The following is an 11,779-nucleotide window of genomic DNA, read 5'->3' as shown; positions in this document are numbered from 1 at the left end:
GTTTATCATTAGCGACTGATGAATTAATTAAATAAAATTGAAAAATATAGCTATCACAAATAATAAGTTCAAAGTCACGAACTGTCGTACAACAGGACACATCTTGCATTTCTTCAAGTCTGTGATCTGGTTTACTTACTATAAATTAACGCTGACATTGGCAAAGAATATACATACATCACAAGAACAATATAACAATAATGCAATCAATTGGTAGAAGCTTTTGGTAGGAGGTTTGTTTCGATCGTATGATAAATAGCATCACTGAACTGTAGTAGTGATCAGAAGCTCTAAACGTATCAACAAGCCAGCTCATTTCAAGAAATCACACTTTTGATCCTTTTTAAAATGAATATAAAAAAAAGATTTATATTCAAGAATTTTAATACATCAGAAGAGTTTGAATAGCTTCAAACAAAAAAATTCTTTGAGTTGAAAGAGTTTTAGGCATTTTTGTGAGTTCAGTATTAGGTTATCGTTTTTTCATTGCAAATTTACTGGTTTTAATAAAAAGTACTTGTTTAATTTTAAAAAATGTCTAAAGCATACACATTTGAATATTTAAAAGATTACATATATGTTTTCTATGCGTAGAGAACAAGTACTATTTTTGACTCATTGTAAAGTTAATCCAGAATTACCATTATGCGGTTGTTCGATGTTACATTATTATTTTTTGATATTTATTAATATTAAATATTAATGGTTATTGAAATAAAAAGCAGCTACATATTTTATGCTATTCTTGAATTTTATTAAATTACTTTTTTCGACAAATCTTTGAATATAAGTTGAGTTACCAGGATAAAATATTTATAACATAGTTTTTAAAAGCCAGTTAAACGTCACTATGATTGATAACATGGTCCCAATGAGTAAACTTTTTTACAAAATACCAACATTTTCTTTCAAATATTATTTTACAGAAACAGTACAGAATAGATTTTGCATGAATTCAAGTGTTCAATAAAAAGATAATAAAACAACAGCGATACTAATCATTAAATATCATATGTAAGGCAGTACTGAAATTTTATTTACGTCTAATCGAAAAGGTCCTAATTATACAAGTAAATGCACATCAAGTTGAATCTTAATGAAATTTTTCTTGAAAGACCATCCTGCGAGTAATAAGTTTTCAATCCATAAAAATGGTATTTTAATTAAACATATTTGAATTGAAAGCATATCCGAATCAAAAACATGTTAGGTTTCGGGAAACCTACTGACATTGAAATGTCACTCCTTGCAAACCAACGGGCAGTTGACCTGTGATTTGATCTGGTTCAACGGGCACAAGTTTCATGAGCTTGATGTTGGGTTGACTGAGATTTTGAGCTTCTTTGGCGGCAGCCTTGCGAGCTCGATCCAAGCGCTCGGCTAAAGACATGTTCGGGTCTTCGATTTCTTTAGGTTCTTGGTTGTCGAAGCGTAGGGCATGACGTTGAAACAGATTGTCTGCGGCGCCTAGTGTATTCTTAGCCTTCTCGATTTCGGCATTTAAATCGATCATATCGAACATACGGTCCTATAGGTATATGTTTAATTGAGCTTTAATTTCGTTGAGTAATATTATAAAAAAATTTACATTTTATTATTGGTACGGAAGAAAGTGATTTATGATTATCAGTAACCTCAATATCTCTCCTTTTTCGGCGTAGCTCGGCAATGTCTTCTTCGAAAGCTGCTGCTGCACGTTCTTTGGCTCGACGTTGGTTCATCAAAAATTCGTCCTCGCAATTGTCCTGATGATCGCGACCACAATAAAAGTCAAAGTCTTCATTGATATCGTCGTTACCTCCCAAGTCTCGAGACCCTAAAATGAGCTTGTATTGTAAACGCAAAATTACCCGTTTGAATTTTCATTTTCAGATGCTAGTTAATTTTAGTTTACAGATTCCTTACTTTGGATTGAATTTTACTTTCACGTCTTTTTAAAATAATTATATTATCTCAATGGAAGGTTTTGAAAATTATTTTACAGGGTGACAATGGAAGTTAATCACACTTTAATAATTAAAACTTTACATACATATTTGGATATTTAGAGTAAATAGGACTGCTTTTCTAAATTTTGTTCATTAACATGGTGTTGACCCACAATATTGAAATTCCAAACAACTTCAAATTTTTTGGATGTTTCAAGAAATATAGAAGTTAAAACTTAAAGGGATGACACAACAAAAATAATCAAACTTAGATAACAGCAAGGTGAGGGTAAAAAATAGTTAATTTGAGTTTTTTTGGAAGCAAACAAATTGTAAGCTCGTATTTTTTATTTTTCATATTACAACAAAATAAATTGTTTTACATTTGAGTCACTTTAAAAATAGTATAGCTTGACGACGTTTTATATATTGGGACGTAGCTGAAACTATTATAAGGAACAATAAATTTTTCTTTATTTACGAGACACGAACATATATCCTTATATTATCATTTAAAAAAATAATTATTCATTATTACATTTATATGATTGGGATTTTCTATCAAATAACGATTAATATCTTTCAGGGGAAAATATCAGCTCCTTGTCAACAGTTAAAAGATATTACATTTAAATCAGCTTGATCACTTTTATTTTTGATCGTGGTTTATACAATAAAAAATGATTTAATGTTTCTAATAAATCATTTACCAGTGATAATTATGAAAAGCATCGAAACAATGGTATTGAATTTTTATTATCTTTAAAATTTTGATTCTGTTGAATTTGTAACATAAAACTTAGTGTTTATAATAAGTTAATATTATAAGTAAAATTTTGCACTTTCTAATCGGTCAATAAATCTAGGTTTGATAAAAGAACAATAATTTAATTAAAGACGGTCCTACTGATAAATTCAGCCTTTTTTGATGATTTAATTAAAATTTGATGGGACTGTCGGAATGAAAAATCCTATCCATCCAGACTTTTACAAAAAAATACAATTGTCGGAGTTTGTTGAGAGAGTGTGTGGAGTTTGTTAATCCTAGCGCGCAAGAAAATAATCAGAGTTGAAGAAATTCCACTCAGATATTTATTATTGAAAAGCTATCGATCGCTCAAAAAGAAACGTGTTTTTCACTTCTTTTTTCCGATCTGTGCACGGAGTGACTGCTGCTGACTTTGCTACTGTTGGCGAGACTGTCGTCAACCTGGCTGTTGGTTTCGTCGATGAGAGCCCTCAGTGCCGCGGCTCTGCGTTCTCGTCGCGCTTGCTTCTCGGCCATCTCTTCCATCTCGGCCTCGAGATCGCTCAGCCTGGCTCGGCTCTGCTTGGCGCGACTCGCGGCCGAGCTGCCCACCTCTTCCTCGACGGTTTCGCCCAGTTTGCTCCATTTGGTCAGCGAGGGTTTGAAGTCGTCCAACAGAGAGTCGGACGAGTCGGCGGCGGCTGTGGCTCTGCGCCGGAAGGACGTTTCCGCCTCGTCGAAGGCAGCTCGGGCGCCGCGCATGGTCTCGCTCAGCTTATCGTCGACGCTCTCGGAGGAGATGTGCAGGCGGGACTTGAGTCGGTTGCTGGTGGCTGCGACGTCGTCGGCGAAGTCGTCGATGAGCTGCTGATGGCGGCGGGGTCGCGTCGTGCGCTGACCTCTGATGTCGAAGACCGTCTCCTCGTCGTCTAAGAACGAATCGCTCAGTGCGGAGCGACGTGAAGGAAAAGACGACTCTGTGTCCAGGCCTAAGTCGCTGCGGCCCAGAGCTCCTTGACGCGTGCCCGCGAGATCGCGACTTCCTGCAAGCACAAAGTTTCCAGTTCTTGCTTCGCTCTTGCTTCGCTAATTTCTTTTTTTTTTATATTTATCTATTCAAACTTCAAACTGACACACATCCACGTCATATGAATGTAAACTAACAATTCTGACTGTTAAATTTGTGAATATTTGGTGAATGAAGCTTTATTCAAACGATTTTTTAATATCAAATTTTAATTTCATTTTTGATCACGATACGAGAAAAGAATTCGTACAGTATTAATAATGGTGTATTACAAATGATATTGTTATATATGCTTACAAACTTAAATTTTATTAGAACAAACATTAGTCATATATGCGCTCATTAATTATATGATATAGCGATTGTTAATTGCTGCAATAAAATAATTTTCTTTTTCATGAAAGTAAAAAAATTAATAAAATTTCAAGATTATTGTCAATGTTTAGAAGCAAAATATTAAAGTAAATATTATACAAAATAAAATTATCCAGTAAAACTAGTGTGAATTTCACATTCTTATGTATGCATTCTAGAGAAAAGTGATCTAACATTGCGGAAATAACCTTCGTCGCAAATTACTCGAATATTTTATATGCATGAGAATCTAGTTCAAGGTCATTTTTCTAGCGCTATTGTACTTTTCAAATTAATTCATTTTTGCTGCGATTTTTAGTTTTCTATATTAATAATTTTTGTTTATAATTCTGTGAATTAATGTTTTCAATAAAAGAACACGTAGTTTTGCTGTATATGGCCTTCATTTTTATTTTGGATTTCACATTTTTGTAATCGTAAAGAGTTTTTGTAAATTTCTCTATGATTTATAAAATCTATTTTACAGGTTGCTGTGTCAATTCTCATAAAATATTTTTCTATCCATCCTATGACTCCCATGCATAAGAATAGATAAAATGTCATAAAAAATAATTCTTCTACGAGCCTTTCCATTTTTTACAACAAGATTGCTGTATTCCTTTTTCAACATTACGATGCGCTGATTTGTGAATTAAATTACTTGTTAATACATGCGTTGATAATTTCTACGATAAAATGCGTTCTGAGAAAAATTCGTACACGAAACTTTAAAAATTTCTATAAATTCGTACCACGATTTTCCCCTGAACAGACATTTCGTAATAAAATTATAAATAAAATCAAATTATCATTTGAGCAATATTCATAATGTTCTTTTTATACTATTTTAAAATGTCATACTCGCTCTTCGATGCATTGAATAATAAAAGGTAAAAATAAACAACATTTTCTTTACTTTAAAAAATCACCTCTAGATTAAGAATGAATTTTACCTTTTTATTAAGAATGCCTGTATTTTGTGATAACGAGCTATATTTAATTAAACTTGAAAAATACTTTTAACAGTAAGAAAAGTTTGACACTTTCATTTTGAGATTTTGATCGACCAAGTTAATTAATACTATTGATAATCGTATTCTTTTGCGTTATTATCAGACAACGGCATAATGCTACTTGCATCTTTATTTTACTTATTTTTGTGACTATTACTTAATTAAATGATTGAAAAATTTGTTATTGTAGCTCTGTTGGTTTTACATTAAATGTAATAAGTTGACAATTATCAGCCCATGCATCCAACTGTATGATGGGATTTATATCTTGAATATTTTGAAAAAATTTGTATTAAGCAAACAATTTAGAAGATTTAAAAGATTTTTCGTCTATAATAATTGATTCGTACAATTTGTTCAAGTATAATATTCTTGGTTTTGTAAATTAATTCTTTTGATAAATGAAATTCAAGCCCTCGTTGAATAAAAAAATTATAATTTCTCAAGAGCCAGTGACGATTTATGAAATAAAGTAATATAACATATAACATAATATATAAAATAAAAAATATAAATACTATTTTGATGAAGAATGATAAATAAATTAAAAAACTCATTGTACTCAACGCGTGAGCCACAATTGAGTAAAAATGAAGATTAAAAATGCTGATAATACACAATAAAAAAGATGAATAAAAAAACAAAAAAACAAAAACATCAAAACATAAAAACATAAACCATATATTACAACGTATGACACAATATGTGATAGACTTTGATATTGGGGAGTAAAAATTGCAGAAACAGAGAAATTTTACGGAAACAAAGTCATGCATTTTCAGTTTATAGAAAATAAGGCAAACATTTATTTGACAAGAAAGTGTTCAGTATACAATGATCTTGGACATTGGATGGTTTGACATATAGGCTAAAACACAAAGGATGCAGATTCATCCAAATCGAAATTTAGAACGGGAGATTAAGTTGATTAAGACACAGATATTTTATTCATTGAGATAGAATATGTGTGTAATTCGTAAATAAGTCTCGTAAGCAGAACGAAAATTAATTTTAAAAAGTGTCACGAAGAAAATTGCAAATCTATTACCGATTTATTAAACTGAAAAAATCTGAGTGTACTTTAACTCGAATTGAAGTGAGATTGTTCGATATATTTCGAAAGCTTTGAATGGTACTTTGTCATGACTTGTCAATTTTTTAATGTATTATTCTCAATACGAATGCTAAGAAAGTGAATTTGAAACTAATCGCGGACGGGTCGTGTGTAGTTTTTCATGTATGATAATTAAAACCACTTGGGAAAACGACTGAAGACGTTACCGATGTCGCTACGGCGCGCGGCTATCTCGTCGGCAAGTGAGTTGCGTGGCTCGGGGAATAATGGCCTGGCACTGTACTTCCTGTCCAGATTGGCAATGGTTGGCTTATAATACGACTCGCCCTTGTCGTAATTGCAGCCGTATACGCGTGTGCGTGGCCTACTCAAAATTGGCCTCGACATCTTTACTCCTTGTTTTTGTGTATTTTTGGACAATTAACTTCTAACGGCTCTGACCTGCAAAAAAATTCATTTTTATAAGTTAGTTATAAGTACAGATCCTATTGTGTTTATCATTATTGCAAAAATTGAGTTCTTATCAATAAGAATGGAGCCAAATTTTTTGAATTCATACAATTCATTCTTACATGCTGACATAGAATTTCAATGGTTGACTCTATAATATTTACGTGTTGACGTTGACTCTATTATATATACATGGTGCATTAAACACATTGTCTTATTCTATTTACGCATAAATTGTAATGGACGTCATAAAAATAATACATCGTGCGCGAAAACGATCAGAACTGGAGCAGCCTAAGAGTTGTCTAAAAATAGCTACAGTTATTCTAATTTTGTAACCGCGAATAAAAGCAATGACCGAAAATGTGAACCTCTTTGGTTCATCAATATAAATTTTTCATCTTACAATCAATGTCAGCTTATTCGAACATTAAAACTTAACTTTTCAGTCTGTCATTCATAATCGAGTTGTTATTCATAATATTGTTTTACACAAGTTGATAATCAAAAATAATTATTATTTTGTTAAATCTGGGCCCTTTATAATTAGAATTCGAAAAAATATCATACACGTTCTATAAACACGTACGCAAAAAGAATTTTCTTATTTATTTAACGGAAGCTTTGATTTTTTAATAAAAATGATTCACTCGCTTCGACATTATTTCGAGTATCATACACCTCCACGTTGCGACATTAGAAAATTCAAAAATAATCTAAGCTCATGTAAATGATGATAAGTCATCGGCTAATTGTGAATCTAATGTGTCACACGTGGACTCGTTGCAGTAAACAAATGCGTCATAAAAACAAGTCATACACAAACTATCAAATATTAAAATTATCTTTAGAACGCACAAACATATCAACAAGTGAACCACGGAAGGAAAAATGCAAAACAAACTTTTCACGAATTGGACCGTTATTAAATCTATCTATTTAGCTCGATATATTTGTGTCTTTTTAATAGGACAATAGCTTGCAACAAATTTGGTTAGAATGTGTGAAATGAAAAATTAGCTTTTAAGAGCATGTCTATGACGCGCCAGTGACCTGAGACAGTTGGCAGTGGTTTCAATTGCACCAATTTTAGGTAGCTCAATTAAAGCACTGGTGATAATTCAGTTCATTTCCTTGATTGTCTTTATAACTATTCAATGCACAGTGATTTTCCTGATCTTGGTGGGTTGATTTTTCGAAATACTCTTTTGTTATTATGATATTTTCAAGCAGATTCAAAAATAGCATTGATTTTTACACGAGAAGCTAAATTTGTTGGAATAATAAAATTTTCTTGACGTACATACATACACTTGTAAGTACTCGCCACCGAAAAATCGTTCACGTCAAAAGACATCGAATTTTTCAACTAGAGAGGGTGACATAAGAAAATAGGAAGCCGAATCGAATATGAGTGTCGTGCCGGGCACTTTAAAGAGAGCCGACAACGAGTTATTTAAACTATGTTAACGCTTTTAGTTTCTGAGTCAGAGCTCCAAGCCAAGTTTTTTGTAAGCCAGCATCCCTGAATGTCGTCTATAAAGCGTAAATGAAAGCGAATAAACGTATGTTTTCTGCCTCGTACAATAGTTTGACATTATGATTAGATGGAAAAATCGTTGAAAGAGCCGACGATTTACACGCCATTAAAACGCTCGTAAACATGAGGTGGTTGACACAACAACAGAAAATACGATACAACAAAATAGACGTTGCGCCATGCAAGTTCTTAGATTGAATTTGATAAAGCATCAACTAAAAGCCAACTAGACTGCATACATTTTACAGAAAGATTTGGAAAAAGCATGTAGATCAGTTGACATTTATCTGATACTAGATTGTTTATTATAAAAACCGGAAATACTCGAGAGCTTAAATATTTGTACAGAAAAGTCTTACTTATTCTCATGTAACCAGAGATATTAAATATCTCTTGTTACTTTTCGTTAAATTTTAACAAATGAAATTTTCATTTTTGCGAGAACATTACTTATCACATTTATGGAAATGTCGCAAATTTTCAGAAAAATTGAAAAAACTTTGAAACATTCAATGCGGAATTAAAAAAAGTAGGTCACCATTAAAAATAGCTACGATTTACTGTAGCAGAGTTAAAAGAAGGCAACCTGTGAATTTGTTACCAAATGAATTTAAAAATACAGATCGTGTGGTTTAAAATAATCTCTCGTTGTCATTTTACGATCTGCATCGCTGCTGCGAGAATCGATTTATTAGCGAAAATTGCCCGAAAATCATTTTAAAACCCGTAGAAAACAATAGCGAGTGCATCGGCAATCGTGCTCGAAGATGTGGTGGTGAAAAAAAGTTTGCTCCAATGATCGAGAGGCACGAAATACAAGTGAGATGATCTTACGCAATGAGTTAAACGAACGACGCTCTTTTCAACTCGTTGCCGAGACGCACAAGCAAGACAGACCGCCAAATTTAGAGCTGGTCGGACAATGTCTCGAATCGTACGAGATATCGATCACAAAGCATAATTGTACAATTTAGATTTAAAGCTTAATACTTTTTAACACAGCTGAAACAGACCTAAACTAGTTATACTGACAGATCGTTGTCCGAAGAGTAAATTGTTTGAAAAAATTGTAACGATTAAAAATCATAAAGGATACATTTATCGAAACAGAACATAGTAAATACTATAAAGAAAAAAAATATTTGGCTATCATCCTAGCTGAAGTACAATCAATGCGTTTCGAAACGAATTGTTTACATATGACGAAGTTTATTTATAATCATAAAGATGCTCTTGAATGAGGAAGATAACTTTTTGTTATTTAAGGGTATTTATTTGCCAAAATATTGAAAAAAGCCACGAATAATGATAAGTGAACGATTTATCGTGCTGGTATAATATTATTTTGCATTTCACGAGTGAACAGTAACTTTTTTGAACAACCCAATAACGACAAAATCAAAACACATGAATTAAAAATAGAAGTATCGGCGACATAAAAATAGAGCGTTTGTCCGTAGCTTTGAAAACTAGGTAGAACTGTGCTTGCGCAAATTCTCATGCCGTATAGTTATATATACACACGTGCAGCACGAGCGAACAAATTTGTCAACGTATATGTAATAATAGGGCCGTTGACAGATTGGCCTGGAGCAGCCATGGGGAAAAATGGCATTCTAATCGAATAATCTCGAACGAAAACTATTTTTTAATGCCAAACAGGTGGGAGTACGCTCGAAGGGCAGCCAAGAGTAAATGATCGGCAAGAATGCCGATATGTCGATGCAAATGTTCGACGCGCAAGCTGAGAGCCAATTAATAAACTATCGTTGTCGCACTCCTCGCACAATGACATTTTTTGTTGGTCTTTATAACGAGGCTCCCAGCAAAGCTTTTCGATCAGTTGGACACACATCACAGAGGCAGCAACTGCTTATGCCGATGCTGCGGCCAATTCTACCAACTGTCACTTTTGAGTCGCAAAATTAAAGTCCAAGTCGCGCTTCTCAACTCATTTAACGCTTTATAAAGCTCACGCACGATAAGAAGCTTTTGTGGGTTACGTGTTTATGATTATAGAAAATCCTACCTAATGAGAGCTTCTCGTTGAGTTTTCGCGTTACGCGATTTTCTGCTGCAGATATCGGTTCCCTTCGCTGAAGCTCGTCGCTGACGATGATGATGAGATGCGCCTTCTTTCGTAGTACCAGAACGACTCCCACGGACAAGCGGCCTCTCTCCCGATATCCCCGTTTCTTCTCAGCTTCGGTCTTCTACTCTCTCTCTCTCTCCGTCTCTCTCTTTCGATCTCTATTTCCACGCAAGCTCTTCTAACGAGTTTCTCTCTTTCTTTCTCTTTTTCGTCCCAGTAGCCTCGTGAGCTCAAACAACCGAGAGAGAAGCTTGATCGTTTTAGACAAAGCTCGCCTCCCTTCCTCACTCTCTTCGGCAGCAACCCGAACTTGCAATTAAGATGGAAAAAACGTCAGCTCCGCTCAGACGACGTATTCGTCATTCAACTTTAATCAAATCGAATCATCGGTCTGAAAGTTCATCTATTGAACGATCCAATGCATTCCCTTTTTCCCTGCATTTTTAGGGTCTTCAATAGTGAAAATGAAATGTTATCATAGCCTTCGGTGCGAGTCGCTTTTTAAATTTATCATATATTTTAATTAGCTTTAGACAAATAATCACATCAAGTAACTGGCAACATGTACGTCTTTGCTTATTTTAATACCAATTCTGTTGTAATGATTTTTGAAAAAAGCTCACTCAGACAATTTCACAATTTGATCTACATTTGTTAAAAGCTACCAAGCTCAATTCTTAGTTAATAGTTCAATCTTGACCTAAAATGTATTGTAGAATAACTAACTCTATGGATTTTAAAAAGGCTGTTTTTCGTTAGTTAATTTCATCGATATTCATTTTAAAAAAATTATAAATCATCACATTTAAATCTTATTTTATTTTTCACTTTTATTTAAATAAAAATACATTTTTTTGATTGAATAATACAAATAAGTTTACAATCAATTATTATCAAAATATTGACTAATTATACATGTGAGTGGAATTCATGATACATTATATTATAACAAATATTTCTAATTGCATTAAAAAAACAATTAAAAAACACAATTTTTTTCAAATAATTGCGTACTAATTATTGATGCAACAAAAAATTAAGTTTACATTATTACAAATAAAAAACCGTAAAAACTTGCATTTCAATTTTTTTCCATCTACACACAAATGTATAAGAGTATCATTACACACACACACATGATATTATATGTACAATTTATACATAGTAATACAGAAAAAAGTATTGTTTTACATATGTTACACACACAAATACACACATATACAAGATTAAAATAGCTAAATAATTTACAAATTATGCTTTAATTTATGATTAATTAAAATTAAGTTTCTATATTTTGTTTTTTACATAATGGCTCCTCAGTTATGATACACTTGACATCTGCTTTCAAGCCTAAAAAGCAAGCACCATTATCTAAGTTAGACTTTCCACTAAAAAGAACACACACTAATCCATTCAAAGCTGTATGGTTCCAAATTTCTTTTACCCACTCATTTACAGAATTTAATGTTGAAAGAATATTGACTTGACTTGATTCTTCTTTTTTCAATTGTAAGTGACATATATTTATTGCATTTTCCATCACTTGTTCGCA

General features: G+C 32.9%; 2 protein-coding genes across 2 annotated transcripts; both read right to left on the bottom strand.

The window, feature by feature from the left end:
* Window positions 1-809: 809 nt before the first annotated feature.
* Window positions 810-1,838, bottom strand: LOC106658573 (the record flags this gene model as incomplete). Its single annotated transcript, XM_014380578.2, has 2 exons — window positions 810-1,528; window positions 1,635-1,838. Coding segments are annotated over 2 exons (510 nt in total), but the record flags the coding sequence as incomplete, so codon positions are not given.
* A 394-nt stretch (window positions 1,839-2,232) lies between these two features.
* On the bottom strand, window positions 2,233-10,454 carry LOC106658676. Its single transcript, XM_014380736.2, has 3 exons — window positions 10,165-10,454; window positions 6,352-6,586; window positions 2,233-3,719 (listed from the first exon to the last, which is right to left on the bottom strand). The coding sequence occupies exons 2-3, from the start codon at window positions 6,530-6,532 to the stop codon at window positions 3,046-3,048; spliced, it is 855 nt and encodes a 284-aa protein (XP_014236222.1). The 5' UTR covers window positions 6,533-6,586; window positions 10,165-10,454; the 3' UTR covers window positions 2,233-3,045.
* Between the last annotated feature and the right edge of the window lie 1,325 nt (window positions 10,455-11,779).

Source organism: Trichogramma pretiosum, unplaced genomic scaffold, assembly GCF_000599845.2.
Source record: "Trichogramma pretiosum strain Unisexual culture from Peru unplaced genomic scaffold, Tpre_2.0 scaffold2, whole genome shotgun sequence".
Taxonomy (NCBI): domain Eukaryota; kingdom Metazoa; phylum Arthropoda; class Insecta; order Hymenoptera; family Trichogrammatidae; genus Trichogramma; species Trichogramma pretiosum.
Note: the sequence above shows the minus strand (reverse complement) of the source record. Positions and strands in the feature narration are given on the sequence as shown.

What these genes read in the sequence shown, in the direction of transcription:
- LOC106658676 (XM_014380736.2), bottom strand. Translation starts at nt 6,532, where the DNA reads ATGTCGAGGCCAATTTTGAGTAGGCCACGCACACGCGTATACGGCTGC. An exon ending in CGCGCGCCGTAGCGACATCG is followed by an intron (nt 3,720 to 6,351) that starts GTAACGTCTTCA and finishes TTGTGCTTGCAG; the next exon opens with GAAGTCGCGATCTCGCGGGC.